At 45.3% G+C, this 26,139-nt stretch overlaps 1 protein-coding gene across 4 annotated transcripts in view; it reads left to right on the top strand.

Moving 5' to 3' along the window:
- The window catches only part of LOC119178622 (uncharacterized), a 104,550-nt gene that overhangs the window by 60,617 nt on the left and 17,794 nt on the right, over positions 1 to 26,139 (top strand). For 3 of the 4 annotated variants that reach the window (XM_075888593.1, XM_075888612.1, XM_075888607.1), the window contains exons 11-21: positions 7,125 to 7,166; positions 7,281 to 7,482; positions 7,799 to 7,893; positions 8,355 to 8,543; positions 10,507 to 10,607; positions 12,516 to 12,758; positions 16,885 to 17,002; positions 20,408 to 20,588; positions 22,083 to 22,241; positions 23,634 to 23,861; positions 25,959 to 26,064. In XM_075888593.1, coding sequence (XP_075744708.1) covers positions 7,125 to 7,166; positions 7,281 to 7,482; positions 7,799 to 7,893; positions 8,355 to 8,543; positions 10,507 to 10,607; positions 12,516 to 12,758; positions 16,885 to 17,002; positions 20,408 to 20,588; positions 22,083 to 22,241; positions 23,634 to 23,861; positions 25,959 to 26,064 — 1,664 coding nt within the window. The remainder of the gene's footprint in view (positions 1 to 7,124; positions 7,167 to 7,280; positions 7,483 to 7,798; positions 7,894 to 8,354; positions 8,544 to 10,506; positions 10,608 to 12,515; positions 12,759 to 16,884; positions 17,003 to 20,407; positions 20,589 to 22,082; positions 22,242 to 23,633; positions 23,862 to 25,958; positions 26,065 to 26,139) is intronic. The other variant, XM_075888599.1, reaches the window with a different exon arrangement.

Genomic DNA, 26,139 nt, shown 5'->3' on the forward strand with positions numbered 1-26,139 from the left:
GCTGCTTGCAGAATGTCCTCTGAGCAAATTTAAAGAGTTTCAATGCTGCATTTGTGCTGAGGCAGCAAGCGATAACCACTGCCACTCAAATTCAGCGAATGATATTTATAAAGCGTTTTCAGTGAACACAAGCGCTTGCAAGGGCTACTCCAGCTATTGCAAGTGCTTTCTGTTTAAGTATTTAGCTTTTGAAATGCTGTTGATTTTGTTGAGAAGGAGCAAAGTTTAGTGATTTCGACGATAACATAAGCTGAAGTCGTGCCTTGCTGTTGTCACTGTGCATCTATTCTTCGAATTTCTTTCCTTCGCTTGGGCTGTTTAGGAGGTCTTAAAATCCTTATTCAGGCCGCTGCTAACTAGCTACCACGGTGTAAACTATTCCTACACCGTGCGAGCTACAAAAGTTAAATTGAGGCAGTGTATCAGCGAAGAGCAACTGATGGTCATTATGTCTTTAAAAAATTGATTGACATTTATGGCTACCGACATGACTGGCCAGCGCAGCTGCTTAAACTCGTGGCAAGCAGCATCTCAGCATAATTGTAGCGTCTTGGAGGTATTAATTTTTTTTTACATGCTTTCTGGTTACGAAATCCCTGGGCTTTCTCAGCTTCGCAAATGCATTCAGTAAGCTCTCTGAGCGGGAATTATTGAAAAAATGCGTGGCATGATATATCATCGCTTCGACCCTGCTGGTGTTTCACCTTTTTTGAAAATGTGTTACGAAAACAAAGGTGCTTGCGTGTGCGTATGGGATCAATGCCTTCTTGTGTTTAGAGAAATGTGTATATTACGCATTCACCTTGTTTGATATCATATACATATATACCACGCGTACGCGTACTGTCTTATTTTTGTGCGCCTTGTCTTGTACAGGCTCTTCGCGTTACCTTATGTACAAGGCTGGTCAAAAGTTCTTGGGCTGCTAGCTGATTAATTTCTATGGCAGTATGCCCTGGTGACTTTTGAATCCGCCTTTATATGTCCGGTATCTTTCGACAGAGTACTCGTCTGTGAGTGCTGAAGTATAAGACGTGATTATACATCGTTATTGAGCCACACTTGCCGATGGCTCTCAAACGAGCACACAGTGTTCTTCTTAAAGTATACCCATGCCGGGAAAAAGGTGAATTCCGTTCCAGTGTTATCTCATTGTCGTCCCAACGTACTCCCAGTATCAGCCATCTTAGTGTTGCCCTAACTCAGATACTGGCCCACATTGTGGGCTTACGGTGGACAACGTACAGCAACGGGAGAAATCCCTGCCAACAGTTAGCAGTGTGGTTTTTTGCGCCAGTAGGTACATGATGAGAAGTGAAGGGTTCCAGCAAGTTTCAAGCACGAGTGCAAGGAGAAGAAAGTAATCCACAGGAAAAGGCTGGACTTGCAATTGAAGTTGATCAAAACAACGGTATTATTCCGAACACTGTCATGCGTATGTAAAGAGCCCACAGCAGAAGCATGTGAAGATACTATATGACGAGCTCCACCCCGCCCCCCGTCCCCCTTTTTGCTTTCATATTAACCATACCTTAGCACGCGCGCTACATAATAATTTCTAGAAACTATAATTCCAAAGTACTGATCAATAATTTCAATATCTGGTGGATTTATAATTTACCACGTGGTTTAGATCTACCTAAGATTTAAAAAATGGGGTTCGGGTTGGCCCATTACGTCTGTGTGGCAGTGTTCTATAGGGAATCCTGTCTTTCAATAAAATTCATTTGTAATTCCAGCAATGTCACTGACAATGGTGGAATTACATTGCTGAATTTACATTGCTGCAATTACATTGCTGGAATTACATTGCTGAAACTAACGCATGGCGTGCGTTAGTTTCTTCTTCTTGTGCCTCCGTTTGGAACTTGCCGGAATCCTTCACTTCACTTTCGCCAACATGCCAGTAATGGCTCCTCCACAACTTTGGTGGCTTTTACCTGCTAAAGTCGTTGTTCTTGCGTATTAGGTACTCTGGTCTGGCTGAAGACTAAGGATTCATTTCGAAAGCCTGAATTACTTTAGCATACAGCTATATCTAAGCCCGCAGTTCTCACAATTTTTCATCATCAATATATGACCGCACCGGTGGGAATCGAGCTGAACCTGTGAGATAGTGCTTAGATGGAGGAACTAAAGTTTTAATGATAATGTCAGACAAGCTAGCCTGGTCGGTCCCGTGGTTTTCTACTCGACTGGTGTGTGATCACAATAGTAGATACAGTGAATCCATATATACACTCTAAGCCAAAACGGAGCAACAGGGGTATAGGGGTTGCTCCTTTCAGGGAGCAATTGCATTGCCACTCCCATTACTCTCCTAAAAGGAGTAACTGCAGAGGGAGGAACCGTTGCTCCCCTTTCAGTTCCTCCTTCGGGGGATGAACAGTTACTCCCTCCAGTTCCTCCCTGCAGACCAACAGTTACTCCCACCAGTTGCTCCCTGCCGACCAACCATTACTCCCACCAGTTGCTCTTCTAAGAGCAACAGTTACTCTTTACCGTTCCTCCCACGTGTTCGCAGTTACTCTCTGAAAACCAACTGCACATGCTTCCAGTTACTCCTTGGGGAAATGAGTATTTATTTCGAGTATGCTTGTCACACGCTTAACACATGGCGAGAGCTCCTTGGAAGAGCACTGCTTGGGTGCTTCTAACGCAAAAAGTGGACAATATTGAAAGGAAAATAAATGCTTTATTGTTCTTTTTATGAGGCGACGTGTGACCACACGTAAAAGTAGACTTCGCCACACCACAGCCAGCACTAAACAAACACCATAATACATCAAAGGTTTTCTGCGTCATCCGTGGAAAAACAATCTTGAATTTCTAGCATAGGGCAGTCTGTGTCATCATTGGTGAGAGAAGGGCAACTTCTCCAATTCTGAAGAACTCAAGTTTCGCAGCTGGTGTTTCCATCAGGCTAGCGCAGCAGAACGTCACCGCAGGCATATGTGAAGCATCTCATTGCTGCAAGAAAAAAAAAATAGAAGTGTGAGGTTAAACATGCCAGAATCAATTCATAACAATGAGTCACACACACTGCAGCAGCGCTTACATTCTAGGATGTCTACTGCAAAACGAAATGTGAAAAAAAGGAAGGTTCGGCCAAACGTTACTTGGCAAGCCATATAAATGCTGATGTGGTAGACGCTCTTCACATGATGTCTCAGACAGCAATATTCTGGAAGAAAATGTGCAGCACCTCAACAAGGCATATTTGTAGCAGTTAAAGATACCCTTAAATACAGTTAACTTGTTTACTATACACAGCTGAGTGACATTTCTATGAGCCCATTCACCAATGGGCATTCTAAATGAGGTCTTGTGTGTGGCAAATAACACGTACTGTCCGCTCATGTTAAAATACTTATTTAGCTCGTGCACATAGTTGCTCTCGATTCTACTGTTCTATCATACGCTGCTGCGTCTTGAATTGTGTAATACCTGTAGGCACAAGCCAAGCATGCAAAGCCTGCTTGAAAGCAACCATTTTCAGAGGCTACATGATAATCTTCAGTATATTTCTTTGTACCTGACGCAAACGGCTGGACAAAACTATAGACAAATAAATGTAGACCGTGCTACCTTCAAAAAATGCTTTAAATTTAGAAAACTAGGGTGCATTCGTTCACTCGGTTGACGAGTCACAGCCACGAGATATGTAAACGAAGCAATATATCTTAAGGCATGCACAGATATTCTGATTCTTTGTTTGACAGTGTCACAGATAGCTTGCCAATACATATATATATGAGGGCAACAATATGTGAAGCTTTCATTAGTTCAACGTCTTGTTGGTTCACAGCCAAACAGGTTACTGCTTGTTAGACAAATTGGAATAAGCACACCATGGTTTCCAAAAAAAAAAAGCATTATTAGAAGTTAGCTCCTGGTGTGAATGTCTGCCTATTTATTTTGTACTGCCTTCTACATGTGCCACAAAGACATTTGTTGAGGATGTGCTACCAGTCAAGCCAAGATCGCATACTTGGTCAATGTGATGGAAATACAAACATTAGAAACACTGCCACCTCTAGTAAGAGCATAACACTTCAGTATCTTGGACTAGCAAAGAGGTGCGCAAGAAAGTTAAGCCCACTCTTGCGGAACTTTGAACGCGAATATTTCAGAGTGTGGGAGGTCAACATGCTGTGGCACTTTTAAACCCACGAAACATCTGCAGAAAACAGGGTAAAGGCAAGTCAAGAAACGCTGTTATGAAGGCCTGCGCATGGACAGCTTTGTGAATCTAGGCCCAAGTGTTATGCTTTGTGCAAGCCAAAATCCATGTAAGTAGGGAAAGCATACTTATAGGAGTACCAGCATAAACAAATCTTGGCAGTTGGCTTTTTAGTACAAACAGCAATCCCTGCAATGAAAACATAAACATTTTATCTTAACGGTAACAGTGTGAGCACACACACGGGCCAGCGGAGCCATGTCGAATTGTCAGTGCCAGTGTAACCATGTGGCATAATGAACTATTCTCTGGCCAACACATGCACAGTTTGCCCCTAAAAAGCGATGCTTTCATATACGTAGTACAAAAAGTCTGCACTTACCAAAATTCACTTGCTTTCTGTACTTTAGCATCGTTGGGAACATCTTTATCTGCAGTATAACCAAATTTGTGTCATATCCCTGAAAAAAAAAAGTAAAAGACATGCATCAAATATTGTTTCATTTGGTAGCAGTGAAGTCAGGTTAAGAACAGCCAAGTGGGAATCAGCCTAATTATGTGCATGCGGCAAATCCCAAACGGCGTTATTGAGGTTGTCGAAATTTTCGTCGATTGGTATTAACGTCGATATGTGACTTCAACGGCATGCCAAGTTTTCACAGCGCATAAAGATTTCATGATGCAGAATAATGACAGCGCTAACGAGAACATACAGCATTTATGATTGTCTTTTACAATATTCAGTTTTGCTAAGGTTTTGTATCACTAAAGAAATCTGAAAGATTTGGGTCATTCCTCCTCCAATTGTTCTGTCAATATGTAAACTGCTCGCTTGATGGTGCGCTTATAAAATAGTACGTTCAGCGCAGAGGTGAAGCAAGTGACGCAGTGATGTGGGCAGATTTTTTTTTTTTTTTTAGGCGTGCAGGGAGGGGGGGGTCCGCTTATCTAAATAGGCCGGGCAAGCGAATATGGTCGTCAATTTGGGCTCCCTACGCCCGGCCTAAAAAAATTCTGTGCGCAACCGCCTGGCTATGCCAGTGAAGTGATGCGACAATGATTCGTTCACTTACTGATTTACATACACTTTACATCTCTAAAAAATGCGGCCCAAGGCCCCAACACTCAGCCGTTAACATTACATAAAGCCAATGGTAGAAAAGTGCCAGTATGAATGCAGCTACAACCCCGCCCCAATGTTTTTTTCAAGCGAGGTAGTGTTGCTGAAATGAACTTTTAACTGCAAAAGTACACTGGCACTGCAGTGGTGACAGGGGAAGCAAGAGGGTATGCAGGCGGTAATAGAGGTAATTTAGTCCGATACGGCTAGCAATGGATACGGTTAATAAGAGCAAATCATTTCTCTTTCAATAGCGCAACCACTCAACAATGTATTGTAAGAGCATTAAATGTTGCTGGAAATGCCACTCACCTGCACGCTGATGCATGCACAGTCCTTTGTCCGACGAGCGAACAGGCTTGCAGATAGCTGAAGACGTGTTTACGATGTGTTTGTTCCACCCAGCTGCAAAATCCACAACTACTTCGCGCTCCATAAAGATAAATATACACTAACCTTCATCACGAATAAGTAGAAACGCAAATCTGCGACACACACACACGATCAAAACATAGCTCACAAGGTCGCACGTCCATGTGCTCGCCAACCACAGACCATATAAAAATGAGTAAGTAGTGCGAACGCGAACCTAGTTGCGCCGAGAAAAAAAAACGTCGAGCAGTGGCAGCTCAGGCGTCAGCGCAATAATTTCAGTGTGTTTTCCTAATACAATTATAATAAAAAAATTGAGGTACACTAAAACTCATAAATAAATATAAAAAGTTGAGTGTAATTTTTATTTAGTGCTAGTCAACATAAACACTGAATAAAAATTACTTTGTATTTTACATCGTTTGCTACGCTAGTGCCACACTTCTCGTGCGGGCGCAGATGGCGCAGATTTGTCATTCTGCCCTCAAACTACACGGTGGAGCGTGCTACTAAGTGTATGGCTGATGAGAAGCGCGTCTGGGTCTGCTTTTTTTTTTTCTTCTCCGATATATGTGGGCGGGGGGCTCCTTATGCACGTGTTTCGGTGCTTGATCGACCTTGACGCCCTTACTTCGCGGACGAACGGCGTGTCTAGGCTTTTTTTATTGTTGTTTTGCACGTGTTTCGGCGTTCGGTCCGCTTTGACGTGCCAACTCTCCATTCTGCTGCTGCGTGTGTTAGGTATTTGCCGTACTGTATTCTCAGGCCTTCTGTGTTCAGCCAGCGCTGCTATCTTATTATCTACAGATGCTAAAATAAATCACTGTTTTGGTTTGGTGAAGCTTGGCACACAGAACAAACAATAATCTGGCCCATGAATATCAATGTGGGCGGCATGCATATTTGTGTGCGGTGTCCTGCCGGGGAGTAACCGTTGCGTGACGAGAGCATTTACAGCGGTTCCTCCTTCCGTTGCTCCCTTACAAACTTAAGATGAATACAGTTGCTCCCCCATTCTCGAACAAGTCGGCCATCTTGTTCCGCTTGGTCTTTTCGGAGAGTAACAGTCGGTCTGAAGGAGTAAAAACAGCCGTTGCTCCCATTTTGGCCATTTTTGGCTTAGAGTGTACGCAAGTTACCAACAAGTAATGTAAACTAAAGCCACTATGGCATACAGAGCGTTGTTAGATACCTAGGCTTATTTCAAATATTTGACTGTGATATTTTATTTCACTTGACGTCACTGCCACCGAAGAGCCCCATAGTTGGCTACCATATGGTCAGCACAAACCTATCTGAAAAAACGTAAAGCGATGGAAAGTCTCTAAACGTTACGTTAGAACATGCCATTAGAAAAAACGAAAGACTAGAGTGAAATCTTGTAATTTATCCCAATTATTCACAGAGTTACTGCAAAACCAACATTGTAGCATTGACTTCTGCTTGCAGGTAGACAGAAGAAGTTACCGGAAGCGCATGGCTTTAACTGCGGCAAGTACCCCTGCTGAATTCTGAAAGAGCGTGCCTTGCCCGGAAATTCTCAGTGGCGTTGGCGCTCAGCTTGACGTTAATTTTTTTTACATTTATTTGCCCTTGCCCCAACAGCAAACGTGAGCAGGTTTCAAAAGAACCGCCCTCCGACCTGCATAAACTACCTCAAAATGACCTATGAAGAAAGCCTCCAAGCCTGCAAGGCCCTGGGAATGAACCTTCTGCCAGATAATTTGGTCGTAGATGCTTACGAAAACCTGCTGGGAAGCTACGAAGGCTATGAAGGCACGGCGTACTGGCTTAATTCTCCCGAAAGGTGTGCGTGATTCATCTGAACAATATGGCACGCATACTAATGCTGTCTGCTATCCTCTATATGTACTTCTCCAAATAATGCTTAACAAAATTTAATTACTCAGTTCGTTTCGCGCTAGTATCTTTCATTGTTTCCCGCGACCCATCTCTTCATCTTCTTTCACTTTATCCTGCAATTTCTTATACAGTTGCTTTCTTATTACAGCATGTAATGCATAGTTCTGAACACGCTACATTTCGGTGTCGTGCGTGCTTGCTCCTCGACTTTTTTACTTAACTTATCGTGTCTTTTCATTTTCACTTCTCGTTCTCATCAGTTGCAGAAAGTCATGCACAGCCCTCGTGCGCAATGAAACCACGGTCATACTATACGGAATAGACTGTGCCACAAAGTTTCGTTCAATGTGTGTTTGTGAGTACCTCTCTGCCATTCATCACTTGAAAAAAAAACAGAGACGTCTTTCATTTCAATGAACTGAAAATTTACATGAGTGATCAGTTAGTTCATAGTTACTTGTGGAGTGACGAAGGGCACTTTTTTTTATTGTCCATTAGGTATGCTAGAAAACAGGACAAAATTTAAGAGGCACTGCCAGATCACTTCCTGATAAAAACTTTCATGCATATCTTTTCTTTTAACGCGAGTCATTTGGATGGGGTCCTGTAAAGTTTACCTACGTGTCATGTCGCCTCGTGCCGCTCTAGGTGTTTGGTTCCTCTTAACAGTTTTATTTTTTTTTCTGTTATTCTTGCACCTCAAATAAGTGCAACTTACACATCTTAGACAGCGGCAAGTTAATCTTGCAGTAACTGTTTTTCACTCGTAGAGTGTTTTACGTTACAGATTACTAATAATATGCTCTTCGCTTTCAGTCAACACCCCGACTACCACAGCGATCAGTGCTCCCACAGCAATGCTACCAAATACTGATAGAACGACTCCAAGACCTACCACAGGCACCACAATTTTCTCTCCAAGCGAATGCCCAACAATGGATGGCTGGCCATTGACAAAGGTCGGAGGCAAGGCTACTAAACGATGTCAAGAAAATTATATTGGAGGTAACCTTTTTATCTCGCATACCTAACATATTGAGGTACCTGCCGGTTTCTGAGGGCTCTAAGGAAGCCGCTGATTGAGGTAGTCCGTATATCACATTTAGTGAGAGTTAAAGCATTGAGCAAACATTGGCAGACAAGGCGGCAGGCAAGGGCGAGCGCTAAAGGACGCGCGCTTTCCGTTGCCTGAAAGAGACGACAACGATGTGGCGATGACGATTTAAATATAAGCCTTTTACTCAAAGATCCTGCCGCCCGGTTTATGGCAGATCCTCCTTTGTGGGTATGCGCCAGAATAACAAGGATCATCATCATCAGCAGCAGCAGCAGCACCAGCAGCAGCATGGACAAACACTTCTTCAAACGTGAAAGGGACAGTTTAAAGAGTAGCGGTCAAATGCATTAGAATTTTCTGTGAAAGTATTCTATAATAGTACAGTTTCTGCACCCCCAGCCAACGTTCACAACAAGAATTAAGATGCACTGCATCATGTCCCTGCAAATCTGCCTATTAAAGGTTCACATATAAATGTAATGTTACGGATGATGCAAGCGTATGAGTACAACTTGTGCCCATAATACGCGAACTGTAGGCTCAGAAAACGTAAGCATATGTGCGTTACTTAGCACCTAACTTTCTCATTGAAATCTGCGTAAACTACTTATAAACAAAACAAAATTTTGCCACAACTGTCAGTAATGCAGCGGTACGGAAATATATATATATATATATATATATATATATATATATATATATATATATATATATATATATATATGTGTGTGTGTGTGTGTGTGTGTGTGTGTGTGTGTGTGTGTGTGTGTGTGCGTGTGTGTGCGCGTGTGTGTGCGTGTGCGCGTGTGTGCGCGTGTGCGCGTGCGCGCGAAGTGTGAAAAGAACTAGCTACCTTCGGATGGTCGCAGTTTTGTTCCCCGCCAGTGGCAAGTTTTGTTTTCACATTAGGTTCTTCACAGTTTTATTACAAATATTGCAGGGTGCTTGAAGGAGTATGTGGTATAAAACGCTGCCCTGGAGAGTGTGCGTCATGCTTTGACGTAGGAAAATCGGTGTGCGGGGCCGATTTAGTATTTCAAAGTGCGCGGGAATCATTATGATGGTGATAGCGGCAAAACTATGAGCGCGCCTATGCGCGTGCGTTCTGCTCTCTGGGGTCAGGTGGGGCGATGCCCAGTCCAGGAGGCACCCGAGGACTTCAACGCCGGGACGAGGCCCGGACACGGAGGGTCAGAACGAGCAGCCGGGGCGTGGCCCGAACCTGCCCTTGCTCTCTGCTCTCTGGCGAGGTGGGGTGATGCCCAATCCAGGACGCACCTGAGGACTTCAACGCCGGGACGAGGCCCGGACACGGAGGGTCAGAACGAGCAGCCGGGGCGTGGCCCGAACCTTTCCTTGCGTTCTGCTCTCTGGGGTCAGGTGGGGCGATGCCCAGTCCAGGAGGCACCCGAAGACTTCAACGCCGGGACGAGGCCCGGACACGGAGGGTCAGAACGAGCAGCCGGGGCGTGGCCCGAACCTTTCCTTGCGTTCGGCTCTCTGGGGTCAGCCGAGCTGTCCCCGTGGCTCGGGAGCTTTTTTCCACGTGGAACGCGCACGAGCACGCGCATAGGCGCGCTCATAGTTTTGCCGCTATCACCATCATAATGATTCCCGCGCACTTTGAAATACTAAATCGGCCCCGCACACCGATTTTCCTACGTCAAAGCATGACGCACACTCTCCAGGGCAGCGTTTTATACCACAGAGTAACACTCGCGTTCCGTATACATTGTTAAGCTTCATTATCTGCTAGTATTCATTAATACGGCCTTAGTGTATATCAAACCTTCATTTTTTGAAATCTTGAACGTCAAGTGCTTTCGTAAGCACCCGTGTTCTTCTGAAATTACATTCGCTAACTTTTGGTGATGGTGTGCGTTGTTATATACATTATTATTGTGTTTCCAGATATATTTAGGACGTGCGAAAACAATGGCCACTGGTCGAAGGACGAGGACTCATCCTACTGCAAGACACCAAATCTCTGGCACGTGGAAAATAATGTGAAAGTACGTAACAGATACTGACCACTGCGTGTAGGAAGCTATAACACTCTTCGCAAATGTCGGGTGGCATTTTAGTATTTCTGAGCTGTGAAATATACGGGGTAAAGTCGTCGTTGGAACCTCGGAAAGGGTCAGTTTTTGAAAATTTCAGCTGTAACCATTCCCAGTTTAAAGCACCGCAACATTTTTACCACGGCAGTGGATGACTTTAATGTCGGCAAATATCTCTTGTACGAAGCCTCACGAATTAAGCAAATCTTGCGATAGCAACGCACTGGAACATCATACTCACTAAGAATGAAAAGTTAGACAATATAGGAGTTGAATAGTAAGCATAAACTTGCTGAGTATGAGCAGGTGTGCTTCCGCGTCATCAGACCTCTATGTACTTGACAGTTGTCCCAAGCTGCGTGTATAATGGTGTGTGTAAGTGGCTCCAATGGGCAGCTAGTTTATGCCGTAAAGCTTATAGATAAGCTTCGCGTTGCCATTCTGTGACGCAGCACATCATGGATTCTCTTCTGTACTGGTGAAACACCGGCCCATCAGAGCGGAAGCATCAGAGCGAGCGAACAGACGTTTGAGCTGGCGCTCATTTGAATGCGAACCAAGCGACGAGAACATATCACACACGAAGCTATCAGTCTTTGTCGCAACTGCACTTCGTATTTTTCGCTTCGCAAATCATATTCGAGATAGGGCCCGCGATCTCGCCCTAAACTGGACACAGCCGCACCTCAATTGAAACTACAAGGATGTCATAGCCAACACTGTCACTTATTTTGATGTTGTTCTAAAAGTCAGGTAAGGCAGACAATATACTGTATTCACTGAAATTTCTCGCGCTATAATCGTTCCTAATGCCTATTGTACTGCCGACTGACGCGCTGCGACAAATGACAAGAAGCAATTGGAATTTACGAGTGAAAGACCTTGGGAGTTCACCATTTGTTTGGGTTCGGGTAGTCTATGTAGAAATCGGAGTCTAAAGGACTAGTGCAGGCGGGTATGGGTTGCTCCACATAGATTGTTAGACATGGGGTGTCAGTGTACGAATGTTTGTAGCTAAGTCAGTCGTTGAACGTGGAATGAATTCCTGCATGCTTTTTACAAGGGTATTCTTCACATTTGTCTTTGTCAACTTGCCTCTCTACATCGATGCCATGGTGGCCTGGAAGACAATAAGATGTTACGTCACGGCCTTTCTCTGTCACGCGACTGTGCAAGTTTCTCATTTTCCGTGCTAGTTGGTCTTGTAGCTCACTATGTAAAGCCAATAACAAGCATCGTAGGTTTTACGTGGTATCTGCAAGAATACTCCTTGTGGACGTTTTGTTGTGCAGTGTTTGAGAGTGAGAGAAAAAAGTTAGGGAAAAGGCAGAGAAGTTAACCAGAAGATAAATCATGGTTGGCTACCCTGCACTGGACAAGCGGTAAAGGGGTAGAATGGTAAAGAGGGAGAAAAAAAAAAGAAATGGACAAAAATATGCGTGTATACTAAAAGACAAAAGCGCGCACACACTCAAGCACGGGAGTTACAGAGTTGTTTTTTCGAGTCCGGTTGACCACAGAGACTTGAGCAGGGCTTTCGTCGCTCTCTGATTGGAAGCTAGAACGCTCCGGCTCTCCAAACCTGGGAAAGCGGCTGATCGTTTAGCAGTGCCAACGTTGCTGAAAGTTGTTGGAGCTGTTATCAGTAAAATCACAAAGGTGGGGTGCAATGGTATCCTCGCACCACAGTAATCACAAGCAGCACTATCACAGTTCCTGCAAACCTGCCAGCAGCTGTCGACCCATAAATCTCATGCTAAATATGCTCGTTATCCCACACGAGATATGACGTGATACTTCAATCACTGAGATAGCCAGCCACCTGCCTGATCAGTTGTGTTATTTCTCTTATTGCAACAGAACAGCACGAACATACAAGAAGTAATCTACGCGCTCGGAAACTTCACTCGTCACGTCCACGATGACGGGTACATCAGAAGTGTATATTCGGCTCTTTCAAGTGTCATGAAAAAACTTGAAATGCTGCTCAACAACACACCGGAAACTGAACGGGCTAGTCAGACCCAACAGCTGGCCACAACAGTTGTCGACCTCGCCAGTGCAACCATGCAAAAGCCGCACATCTGGAGTATCATACCAGAGGTGAGCAAAGCTTTATTAATACTTTCGTGACTGATGACTAGTACTCGTTGTGAGACTTTCTAACAATATGACTGATGAACAAAAATTGGTCCCACACGAAAGCAGTGCCAACTATACCCGCTGAAGTTGTCAGACTCGTAGCTAGGAATTTTTATCGGTGTGGGTGTGGGCGGGGGGCACTGGTCGAGGACCATCAAAAACTTCTATTTTAGGGGCGAAGCTTCTAAAGGCGTTGGTCTGTATATCCCTAGTATGTATGTTCGTGACCGCCTAAAGTTCCACTTTTGCCAACTGCCCACTACGTCCTTGCAAACATTCCACTACGCCCCATCACCGATTTACCACTTATCCGGTCATAAAGCAAATACTGTTGAGAAGCAGGCAATAGGAAATGCAAGATGGTCGTGTTCTTGTAGCCAAGTGCGCGTTAAAGAATCCTTGATTCTCCCACTGTTTCCATCCCTTGTTTAACGTGACCGACTTTAGTTCCACCTTTGCAAACTGTCCACTTCTTTGTCCATGCAAACATACCACTACGCCCCATCACTGATTCACCACTTCACCAACCGTAAAGCCGTTATAAAGAAGGGGAAACGGAAGCGACGTATAGCTACCAGTTACAAATAATAAAGGAAGAGGAGGAGGAATAAATGAGGAAGGACAGGGAGGTTTACAAATAATAAAACTTCTCGTATAAATATATATGGTGTTTGTCACGTATTTAATGATGTAGTGGGTGATATTCGCGGATGGTTAATGGTTTAGCGATGAAACCCTCCAGCTCTTCGCCCCACTCATCATCATTCACTCCGTGGATATGCTCTGATTTGTTATATTTGTTTTAGGTAAAACACTCCTATACACCCGTATTTCTGGGCGAGGGGGCATTTTTCGAGCCTCTAGAGCATCCAGCCTGGCTATTGGCCTGGTAGCTGTGTTTTTTCAACTCTTGAGAGCCTCACCTGTCTTTCTTTGTTCTATTTTTCTTTTTTTTTCAATTTTCTCCTACTCCTTCCTTTCTGTCTCGGCTTTCACGGATTGCCGTCTTTTATATTACGCGTGCAGCGTGGTATCTGAAATTAAACAAAAGAAAGCACAGGTTGAAAGCAGTTCATTTGTGATTGGTCATGAGACCAAAGCTCTCTACAGTTCTGTTCGGATAGAGAAAAAGATGTGTGGTTGTATGAGGAAACTGTGGCCATGCCGTTGTGCCATTTTCTCGCAGTTATTTCTCGCCATTAGCGGCATGGAGAAACGTCATTGCACTGAAATAATGGTACCATTTCATTAGAAACAAAAAGACTTACAAAGTGAGGAAAAGTTTTTCAGTAATTATGACCCGTTCATCTTCTTTCGGATATAAAATAGATAAGAGCAAAGCCTATGAAGCTCGGACTAAGACGTCTTATGTCCGCAAAAATATCACAGCATATACTCGGAGTGAATGATGATGAGTGGGGCGAAGCGTCCGTCCATCCTTCCGGGTGTCCGTCCATCTGTGCATGCGTCCACGCGTGCGATCGCGTTCGATAATGCAGACGGCGCGTGGGTAACACCGAGAAGACGCGAGCCAGGGGAAGTGATTTTAAATGAAAAGAGAAAAGTGTGCCCCGTAACTGTCTCTTAGGGGGAGGACACCTTAACAATAGCTCACGAGAGGTGGGGGTAAAGAAGGATTAAAAGGATAGGATTAAAAGGTGAAGAGATGGAGAGAGAGGAAGGATAGATCTAGGTGCAGAGACAGCAAACGACGGAAGAGAAATTAGGAAAGATGGACACGGTCGCCAGAGTTCGAGGACGGGGCACCACTCGGCGAGAGCTCTTGTCGGCGTCAGGAGATGGATTAGGGCGAGCCCAGTCGGACAGAGCTGCGCTGTCGCCTGAGATCGGTGTCAGGGGATGGCGTAGGGCAAGCCCAGTCGGCCAGAGCTGCACTGTCGTGGGAGATCGCGGGGGCACAACCGGTCGGCACGAAATCTAGTGAGCGAAAGCCAACGCGAGCCAAAGAAGCCGAGCGCAAGCGTCTTCAACGTGTCCGTCACTTTGCTCCGTCCATAGCCCACCAACGATCCGCCACGTACAGTGACTATCCAGGAGACTGAGAGAGGCGCTCGTTGCGCACTATGCAGACGGCGTGCGGGTAACACCGACGAGACGAGAGCCTAGAAATCCGAGCGCAAGCCTCCTCAACGTTTCCGCCGCTCTGTTCCGTCCATGGCCCACCAATGATCTGCCATGTACAGCGGCTATCCAGGAGACTGAGAGAGGCACTCAATCGCGCATTATGCAGACGGCGCGCGGGTAACATCGATGAGTTGCGAGCCAAGGAAGCCGAGCGCAAGCGTCTTTAACGCGCCCTCCACTCTGCTCTGTCCTTGGCCCACCAACGAACCGCAACGTACAGCGACTATCCAGGAGAGTGAGAGAGGCACTAAATCGCGCGCTATGCAGACGGCGTGCGGGTAACACCGACGAGACGAGAGCCAAAAAAGCTGACAAGCATCTTCAACGCGCCCTCCACTCTGCTCCGTCCATGGCACACCAACTATCCGCCACGTACAGTGACTATCAGGGAGACTGAGAGAGACACTCGTTCCTGCGCTATGCCGATGGCGCGTGAGTAACACCGACGATACGTGAGCCAAGGAAGCCGAGTGTAAGCGTCTTCAACGCGCCCGCCACTCTGCTCTGTCCATGGCCCACCAATGATCCGCCACCTACAGCGACTACTCAGGGGACTGAAAGAGGCACTCGTTCGTGAACTATGCAGACAGCGCATGGGTAACACCGACGAGACGAGAGTCAAAAAAGCTGAGCGCAAGCGTCTTCAACGCGCCCGCCGCTCAGCTCCGTCCATGGCCCACCAATGATCCGCCACGTACAGCGACTATTCAGGGGACTGAGAGAGGCACTCGTTCGCGAACTATGCAGACAGCGCGCGAGTAACACCGACGAGACGCGAGCCGAGGAAGCCAAGCGCAAGCGTCAACGCGCCCGCCGCGTTGCTCCGTCCATGCTCCACCAACGATCCGCCACATACGGCGTCTATCAAGAAGACTGTCTGACTGAGAGAGGCACTCGTTAACAAAGTGCACGCAGAAGCCAATTGGAAAGTAGCGACACTTCGGAGAGCAGCGGCAGAGTAACGCTAACTAGGAAACGAGACGAGAAATGATCATCCATTTCTTCTGCCTTCTTTTCTTCCTTGTCTATTCTTATCTCGGTTACGCGTGACTAGTCGCAAGGTTAGACTGTAAGGAGGAAATACCTACCACACAATGCTTCTCAGCCTGCGCTCACCAAAGGAGATGGTCCGCGCAGGCACTGCGCTGAGTCTGTCCACCACGCGAGCCGAATAAGAGCGACGAAAGACCCGCGCTTCTACCGGGCGTACCAGAGCGCCCGTCATCTCAAAGGCCATGGCCAGAGCAACACCATCTGCCAGAGCCATATTTGCACGTTAGTTTTAGCGCTGGAGTTCGGGCGTCTTTGCTAGGTCTCTGAAAGTTCTCGTTCGACTCTGTCTATTCCCAGGAAACACTTGGCATCAGCAAGAAGGCCAAGTTAGGCTCTTGAGATGAACCAGCTTAGCTGTATTTTAGGCCTCACACGTCTAGTGTAAGCACCCCCCCCCCCCCACCCAGCTTTTTAGATGGGAACAATCTTATGGCGGGGGCTGTTCCGTCACTCCGTCCTTTCCGCGGCGTCCGCCCCTCACTATGCATGCATGTCCCTTCCCTTATCTCTAAACCCTCCTCTTTCTCTTTTTCGATTTCTCCACTCTACTGAGCAGCGCACACGATAGGTGTTGCGACACTGTATACTCCGCCGGGGGTGCCGCGGTAGTTGCACAGTATGAAATGACGGAGAGCGTGTGCGCTTCATTCGCTCCTGCGCAACGCCGCGATGAGCGCCAGCGTCGACGCCGCCGCCAGTGTCAGCGCTAGCACCAGCCCAAGCTCTCAATAAAGCACACCAGCCCCCGCTCAAGCTAAACATATACGCGCTGCTTCGCATCCACACAAGGTTCCTGAGATTGGAAGATGGTGTAATTTTTTTCCAAGCTTCTCTGCCTCAGCACTCCACGCTACATTGACGCATGAATTTTTTTGTATTTGCATTTCAGAGTGAGAGGCTTGACACGGCAGCTGGCTTGGCGCACAGGGTGGAAAGCATTTTTATCAAGATGATCATGCACCAGTATCCAAACTTAACAGAAACGAAGTTTGGAAATGAAAACTTAAGTGAGTTATCGCTTCCTTCATCGTTTTTAAAAGTGTATGAGAACGTTTCACATACTTCACCGGATACCATGAATTTTGTATTACTTTCCGCTCCTGCAGTAGCAATAACAGCAGTCATGCTATTTCTATTAGTGTAGCTAAAGTAAACGCTGGTTCAAACATAATGCCATGTGTTCTTTTTTCTCCACAACAGTGCTTGCCATGTTTTGTAGCAAGTAGCGTATCTTTAGGCCATTTGCGAAAGGTCTCTGGCCTCCAGACGTCATAACCAACAAAATTTGTGGCATTTCAATTTAAAGTTAAAAATGTGTGTGTTGCTATTATTCTCTTAGAACAACCTGATAAAAAGCACAAAAAATAACTGTCACCCTGCATGTTGTGATTCGGCATTTGATTGCATATTTGACATGGAGCTATATGTAGCAGGAAACTTATAAAAGGGGCCGGCTGATGATCACGTGTTCCATATAATGCCTGTGAAATAGATATGCACATACGCAGGACAACAAGCGCGTAAGTCAAGGGGCTGTACTGTTAATTCACCTGAGTCTTTAGACCCCGTTCAGTCATGAATTATGATGTGCTGCAAAAATGCGTCAAACTCGCATGATCAGTATTACATTCAAATGAGAAAATAGAGGACCACGTTGTTTTGTATGACTTTTATTAATTAGAGTTAATTAGCGTGTAACTAATTACGCAATAATTCTGTCACCAGTTAGCTTCAGTACATGGATAAAAATAATTCACTATAAGGCTTGATATGCATGCACAGTTTGTTTTTGGTTTTATTGGTTTCGAGCGAAGAAACAAAATACATTTCACGTCGCTTCTGGAACGCGTCACGTCGAAGACTCATCGAACATTGGTAGTGTATCCAGCACAGTGACCTTATGCAGGAATACGCAGCATAATGAAGTTAAATGATCGCTAGTTGTCAGTTCACAAGGCCTGCACAAATCTGCTAAGTCTCTAGTCATTTGATGAAACATGGGGTGTGTGCAACGTCATAAAGAAGGCTAGCTAATGCACCAAAATTTCAAACTTATCGAAGCCTTCCGTATACTTGCTTCTGCTTGGAGAATCTTGTATGAATGTGAGAATTTTGAGCGTGAAACACTGAACAAAGCGCATAGAAAAGTTACAGGGTGGCATCAAAACAGAAACATCATGGAGCATATCGTGTGTCTTGTATATTCGCCTAACTCTTCTGGGCCGCCGTTTACTGTAGCTTCCCGATCCATCACACCCCTGTCGCTGTGTGCTCAGATTCTAGTGCACGTTAAAGAACCCCGCGTTGACGGCATTTCCAGAGCCCTCCACTACGGCGTCTCCCATAATCATATGGTGATTTTGGGACGTTAAACCCCACATATGAATCAATTCCTGTCGCCACTTCTCATTACTACGCCGCTTCTCATTTCGAAGGCATAAGACTCAAGTGCCTCATGAAGTAAAAGAAGTACTCACAAATTCGGCTCAAAGGTGAAGCAATGAATGCCATAGCAACAAATTGGAAAGTCACGCGCAGAATGGCAAGCATATCGAAACGTGCCCCGTGTTTCACGCGCACAAATGACTCACGAAACGTACTCAAAGTACTCGCGAATAAGCGTCGCAGTTGTTACTTAGCTGTGTCTGAAAAGGGTGCCCTTTTCACAAACGGAGGCTGGGCCACAGTTGCAGTGACCTTTGTGTGCCCCGTAACTACAACACAATCGTTCCAGTTCAAGTCCAGCGCCAGCCAAGACGTATGATCGTCCCCACAGGGATATAAGAGCGCGCGAGAGACCGTCCACTCTCATCTCCGCGGGCCAAAGTATACGCGTGAGAGATGAGAGCCGCCGCACGCTCAATGCGCCATCTTGCTGATAATGCTGAAAACACGATAGTTACCCCCTGAATCGGCCGCCAACAATGGTAAGTGGTAGATATAAATAACTTACCGTTAACCACTGAGCCACCCTTCGGTGTCTCAGTGGTTGACGCCTCGCATTAACGACGCGGAGGTCCCACGTTGGATTCCGCGCGCCGGAGTCCTTTTTTTCTATTTTTTCTTTCTTCCATTTTCGAATATATATATATATAGATATACACATATACAGTGCATGACATGGACGCCGACGCCGGCGGCAAAGTCCAGCTGAGAGTGTCCATATAATTACTACCGCACTAACAACTGACCGGCTTTGTGCGGCATCGGCAGCTGCACGAATGGTGCAAAAATCCATAGAGTTATTAACTCTATGAAAATATGAGCACGGGATTCACCGTATCATCATTACGTCACGTATCGCCAGAAATGTTCTGCCATCGTGGTGTCACCACGACGTCACATGATAACGTCATCGCATGGCGTCGTCACTTGATCAAAAATGGGCCAATTACGGAGGCAGTGCCAAACCAGGTGAAACGCAGAAAGGTTACAGCGCCTTCTATCTCGAAGGCAATGTAAAACCATGTTAGACGCGAAAAGATTTCGGTAGGTGGAGGGGCACATAGAGTTTTCTTTAGTTACACTACAGAGAACTCTGGCGCTAATGTGTATGGGAGCTGCAACGCACGGTGCTTCAGCGAGCATGGGAACAGTGGGTAGTACACGGAGTTTTTTGATTTTTGTACTTTCGGCTCCGGTTGGCTTGACGTGGCTTGGGTTGCTTTTTCATGAAACAAAAATCAGCAAATGTCCAGCACTTACACTCTACCACCTTAATCTCTTAGGCTTACCATTTCGAATCGGCCCACAAAGTTTATAAGCGTCCTTTCTTTCGTTCGAAACAAAACCAAAACACAGCCATAAACGAAGCCACAAGTGCAATGGGGCTCGCAAGCACGAAGACTACGCAAGTTTGCGTACTACACATCATTCCAATGATCGCAGTGCCAGAGTCCCCTCTAGTTAGATTTAGGATCAATACATCGACTGAAAACAGAAAATGGCTTTCGCCTTCGCATCGTCTTCGGCGAACGCACAGATACCCTGTGATATCAAATCTATGGCCGCTGAGACTAACCGGTGGCGCGCCGTTCGTGGGTTAATCTCCGAGGCCATGGTAAAGCGAAGGAGCCCCGTCTCTGTAGGCTCCAAACCATGTCGTACGGCAGCCCGGTCAAAATAGATCAGGAACTATATAGCGCTATTTGTGAATTCTGTCGCAGACGCGCTGAGCTGTTTCACATTGGTGCTGTCGCGCAAACTACGCAATCGTCGTGGAGGGGTGGCAGAAGGCATTTGTCGAGGATCAGCAGAGTCTTTTTAATAGAATGCTGTTCGCAGCTCAGTCCAACGGAGTCCTGGAATAGTGACCCGTCCGATCCTCTCTATAGCAATAAGTGCAATTGAGTTTGGGACGTTAAACCCGAACAGTTATTAACTGCAGTACAGCTTGTATTCATTTATTTCAGTTATGGAGGTGAAGCTGGTCACTCAAGAAAGCCTCAAGAACACTACCGTACTAAGTTCTGGCCCTGGTGCGACTGTCGTATTGCCTCCTCACTTCCTGTCGGGAGGACCTTCAAATGCAGTCGTCATATTCTCTGAAAACACCCTCGTGAATGATATATTTAAAACGATGTCGCCTTCGGCGTAAGTATTGAAACATATTTATATTTATGAGTACTCACTATTTTTCTGATCGTTGCATTAAACGTCGGCACTCGTGAACTAAACCTCAGTTCAACAAAAGCGGCTTAATTGTACATTTAAGTACTTCACTTTATCGTGATAGCGTTAAAAATCTCGTTTCACAGAAATTCTGACGTCGGCGTGACCATTGGTTTTGGCATGGCATCACCTCAAAAGATCTGAATTCAGCAACAAATAGGTGCGTTACAGGCCCAGCCATTGCGAAGTGTTCGGACATACCTGATCATCAACTGCGAAGAACCATCAACAAAGCGAACAGATGCGTAGGTCCGCGTGTTGCCCTGCGTAGTGGGCTCTTCGCTGATTCGCAAAAGAAATAATCTGCATTCAATGATACTTTCAAATACGCACTGTTATGTGCACAGTCGTTCATTTCCTAACGGCATGATTGATGCATGCAACGAGAACCGAAGCGGGCTAGCAATTCAGAAGGCGATGCTGATGATGCCCGATTATGCTATCGCAATCATTCTTGAAGGCGAAGCTCAAGCGTCCTCTGATTTTCTGTCTATCTCTTCTAGTGTTTTCCTTTACTTTGTCGGGAGACTTTAATATAAGACTGCAATAAACTGCCTGTTCTTGATTCCAGGAGGTTTTATTGGACAAAAGTATGCTGTGTTTTGCGGTGTCGCGGAGTCGGGAATAAAAAGCTAGTCGTGTTTCGGGCAACAACGCGAGCGATAACAGCCCGTCATCACTTACCTCCTGTGTTACACTAAGATTTCGCTCGCTTCCTTCAACAAAGCGTATCGGGTGCTATGGTGTCATGACCACCGAAACCACGCAGAGTGCAAGTTGAACCCAATTCTTCTGCTCCTGTCGAAGTGATAACACCTGTCTTGCCATCGCCAGTAATGTAACTACAGCAAACTATGTTTCAAACATAACGCCATGTGTTTTGGACGCTATACCCTGCTGTACTGCTTGTTGTATATCCACCAGAGATGGATACGCTATGCTTTACCCTTTCCTTCCTGCTCCCTTTTACATCACCTTTATCCCACTTTGCTAACTGGACAGGTACACCCTGCTCCAAAAATACAAATAATATGCTGTTACTTTGACAATGCCTTTTCACGCACGCATTACTGTGATCACTTGAACCTATAATTTTGCGTGAGATATCATCTTTGAAGAGCGCTGAACGTGACAATTTTATTTTAGTGTCAGGCAATGTATTTTGGCCCGAGCCCTCAGGTAGGTACCCCTTCAAATACCTGCACATTAGTGGATGGCGGAGGTTCACCTCTTTGTTCTTAAACGTGCAAAAGCCCAGAAAAACTTCTTGAAGCCCACTGGTGTTGCTTTAGAGTAATGATGTACCATGAGCAAGTGACTACTCCTAGGTGTGCTATACGTGTTGAAATAATTCTTTTGAATGGCACGTTTAACACTGTATTTTTCGGTGAACCTGTCCACACTTCTTCTACGCAGGTCATCCAAGTATCCTATCCTGGCAACGTCCTTTGTCTCCGCATCAATTGTGTCAAATGATCAACGCACCTCGAAAATAAACGGCAATGTGACGCTCTTTTTCAAGTACAACAACGCGTTGAAAAAGCTAACGCCGAAATGCTCTTTCATAGAAGTCAAGTAAGTTTTGTTCACTTGGCCACTAGGTTATTTCTCTGAAAATCACATTGTTTCCACAGTTCTTTAGTTTCTCAGGCACTCTTTGAACTTCGCATTGAAATCCCAGGCGATATAGCAGTGCACCAAGATCAGATGCGCTTTATATTACTAAACCGATGTCCTTCACTAGTCTTTATACTTACTGGCCATTACACTGAACGTTCTCGCACACTCAAGTACGATATTTATTTGCGCTTCAGTAACAAGAACATATTAATCAATGATGACATGATAAGGTGTATATGTCTTGTGATACTGACGTGCATATTATCTATTTTCTCTCTTAGTCTAAATCCAGGCAGCACTTTGGTTCAGGGTGCCTTCCCTGTTCAACAATTTCTCATCGCTGTTTACATAAAAGCGTCTTTGATCCTGGATAGGTCGCTTAAACAGTGCACTGTGCAGGGATAAACAGTTCGGCACTAAGCCCGTTTCCCTAGGATAAGCAGAGCGATGGACCATTTATTACACTACATCGGTCACTTTAGAAAGACCTAGTATAGCATAGGGCTGGTGAAAGTTCTGGTAAAAGAGGCGAACCAAATTCGCCGTTGTGCTATGGTGAGTACGGTGCTAGCTGCTTCACAAAACAGCGTGGGTTCGAAGCCGGTCGTGGCGGACAGATTTTCGATTGAGGTGACAATGCTAGGGAAACGGTTGCTTCGATTTACGTGAACGTTAAAGAACTACAGGTGGTCGAAATTACCACAGCCCTGCGCTGTGACGCTCCTATTGTGATCATAGTGTTGTTTTCACGCGTGATATGTCTGATTTTATTTGAAGTAATGATTCAGCACCTCCATTAAATGCAACAAGCGTGTTCTTTAGACTTAATATAGTCCTTGCAAAGCGATGATTAAACAACGCATTAGAAACAGCGCGAAAGGACAGGAAAAAAAAAAAGGCACACATACAACTACACGTGGCAATTGAGTTGCCAGTCAGCGCTATACAGCGCTATATGTGGTTGTATGTGTGCATTTTCTGTTCTGGTCTTTTGCACTGTTTCCCCTACGATATGATTAACCAACTAGCTGACAAGTTCACCCTTAAAGAAAATAGCTTTAGCTTCGGCCATATCATGAGCAGGCCTTTTTCAGGTATGTCCCTTCATGTGCAAGCTGGCTGGGTGGTTTCAGAAAACCGTAGCAGGCGCTTGCGTGGGAGCCAGGCGGTTGGCACCGTTTCGCATACTCTGATACGCATACTCTGATATAAGTGGGGACATACCTTGCGTCCATTGAAATGGTAACGCTGGAAAAAAGTATAGCCCGAAACCACGACCTTGGAGGTTTCAACGAAAACATGTAAACTTTATCATACGTGTTTCTTTTTTTTTTCGACGACTCGCAGTGCGAACGGCAGCAGTGAATGGAGTACTGAAGGCTGCACACTTGTGAGGATAACTGAGAACGAAGTCGAGTGTTCATGCAATCACCTGACTGTATTTGCCGTCATCATGAGTGGGAAAAATATTGTCGACGTGGATGACATCATTAGACTCGAGTGGATCACCAAGATTGGATGCGGCATCTCCATCGTCTGCCTGGCCACTTGCATCGTCATATTCTCCGTGTACAGGTGAAATACGCCATGCCACTTCTGTAGCTCGTATTTCGCGCGCCTTGAATGTTTTTTTTTATTATTGGCAAAACTGCACCGATCCGCAGGAGGAGTTTGTTGTTGTTGTTGTTGTTGTTGTTGTTGTTGTTGTTGTTGTTGTTGTTGTTGTTGTTGTTGTTGTTGTTGTTGTTGTTGTATTACTTATAGTGCGTCTGAAGAAAATGTCACTACTGGCACCGCACGCGCACTATCATTCGCGATCAGGTGTGATCTGGATCGGGTTTATACTTATCAGCGAAAAAACCACAGTGGCGTAGCAAGTGCCACCCACATGCTACGCAACTGTGCTTCTGGGGCCAAACTTATCCTGATCAAGTTTGTCGCAAACCTTTGTTAATTCACGGTACGCAGAATGTGTTCAGCGCGATCAGGCATCATCAAAGTCCAAAGTGACAATATAGAAATACCTAGTATGCATCTAGGCTAATCAGACTCGACCTTGGCTGCAATCGAAAGGGCCGGCGGTACACTGGTATTATGGATTAGTACTATATATTTTATAGGCACAGGGAGGACGGAAAGAAGCGCGAACAGCGCAGCTTGCTGTTTTCATCACGCAGTGACCTTCATAGCAACTAAAAATATGTTAGACGTGGTTTTTTTTACCATGTAACGAATGACTCTAGTGGGTTTTCATCTCCATCGAGGATACAACAGCTTCAAAAGAATTGCAAAGCTGCCCCAATCGTAAAGGCGGCATGTTCATGCTTCGTTCTATCTCTACTGTACCTATTAATAGAGATACCTACGACTCTAGTGCAGATCCATTATTTTAGTTCGTAATGTCACCATTGTACTTCTGTTGAGGAAACTTCTACGGTTACGTTGCCTCTAGTCACTTTGCCCCAGTTTATATTACTTTACCTCTCTATGCGGCATTTCGGCAGCCTCGTTTTATCCGCTTTATTTTTTTTTTGTTCGGGTTCGGAGGACCCACAGTAATCGCAAATGCCTGAACCGCAGGTATGCGTTCTTGCGCCACATGGTAGGCTCTCATTACAGGGTTTATCACAGCTTTCTAAACCGAATTGGAGTGGAGGTCAACTCCCTAAATTCAGGCTATTCCAATAAGAAAATGTACCCTTCAAAGGTCGAGATAGAGCGTGAAAACTCAGAAGCAGGGCAACGTGCACGATTTTATTGTCACCTGCAAAAAACTAAACTCACTAACTGTTTAAGCAACTGCATGGCAAATAGTTCGCGTCTAAAAGGTGTAGTTCAGGTCACACAAAGCAACTGCTCGTACAGTTTTATTCAATCGTGTTGTACTTAAGCATAAATAGTAGAAGAAGCGTGTTCGGGTAGCGTATCGTACAGACAGTGCCTAACCATGTGCCGAGGCTGCGGCGGCTGCATTTCCGATGGAGGCGGAAATGTTGTAGGCCCGTGTGCTCAGATTTGGGCGCACGTTAAAGAACCCCAGGTGGTCGAAATTTCCGGAGCCCTCTACTACGGCGTCTCTCATAATCATATGGTGGTTTTGGGACGTTAAACCCCACAAATCAAACAATCAAATCATTAACCATGTGCCGAGGAAGTGCGGCAGCTCCAAGTGCGAGCCGCGTTAATAACGAAGTACTGTCTTAAAATTCGGCTGCTGGTAGCATAAACAGGAACAACGACAGACGACTTGTCTTTTGAGTATTCTCTATAGTATTTTATGTTGAATACATGTGATATTAGAGTCGACTGTATAATTTTTTACCTGAAGTTGTCTGTCTAGGCAACGTCGAATCTGATGCGATGAGTGCATGCTTTGTCTCGTCTTCTTAATCCTCAAGACGTATAATTGCCACCGAATGGGTCTAAAGACAGTGGTGCAGTTCATGTTGATTGCATGCAGCCCATGACAAAAATTGTTGCAGATAACAAACAAACCCAGACAATAGAGTTGCCACATGCTTTCTCGAGAAACCATTGTCAATTGCCTTTGACGCAGTGTCATGTGCTGGTAACTGCAGTGAGCTGGTATAATCGCTGCACTAAAACGTTGCGATGGAAGACATGTTTGGTTATAGTGCGTGCTTTAAAAGAGTGCCTTTTTTTACGTTTCAGACAGTTGAGAGGAATTAGGAACACCATTCATCGAAACCTGTGTCTGTCACTCTTGATCGCTGAGATTATCCTCCTGGCTGGAATGCAGAGAGTTCCAAATGACTGGGTTAGTGTCTGTTTTCGCTTTTTCGATATTTATTAGAATACGTGGTCTATGAGCTATATTTTATTCATTCTTTTT

Source organism: Rhipicephalus microplus, chromosome 1, assembly GCF_043290135.1.
Source record: "Rhipicephalus microplus isolate Deutch F79 chromosome 1, USDA_Rmic, whole genome shotgun sequence".
Classification (NCBI taxonomy): Eukaryota; Metazoa; Arthropoda; class Arachnida; order Ixodida; family Ixodidae; genus Rhipicephalus; species Rhipicephalus microplus.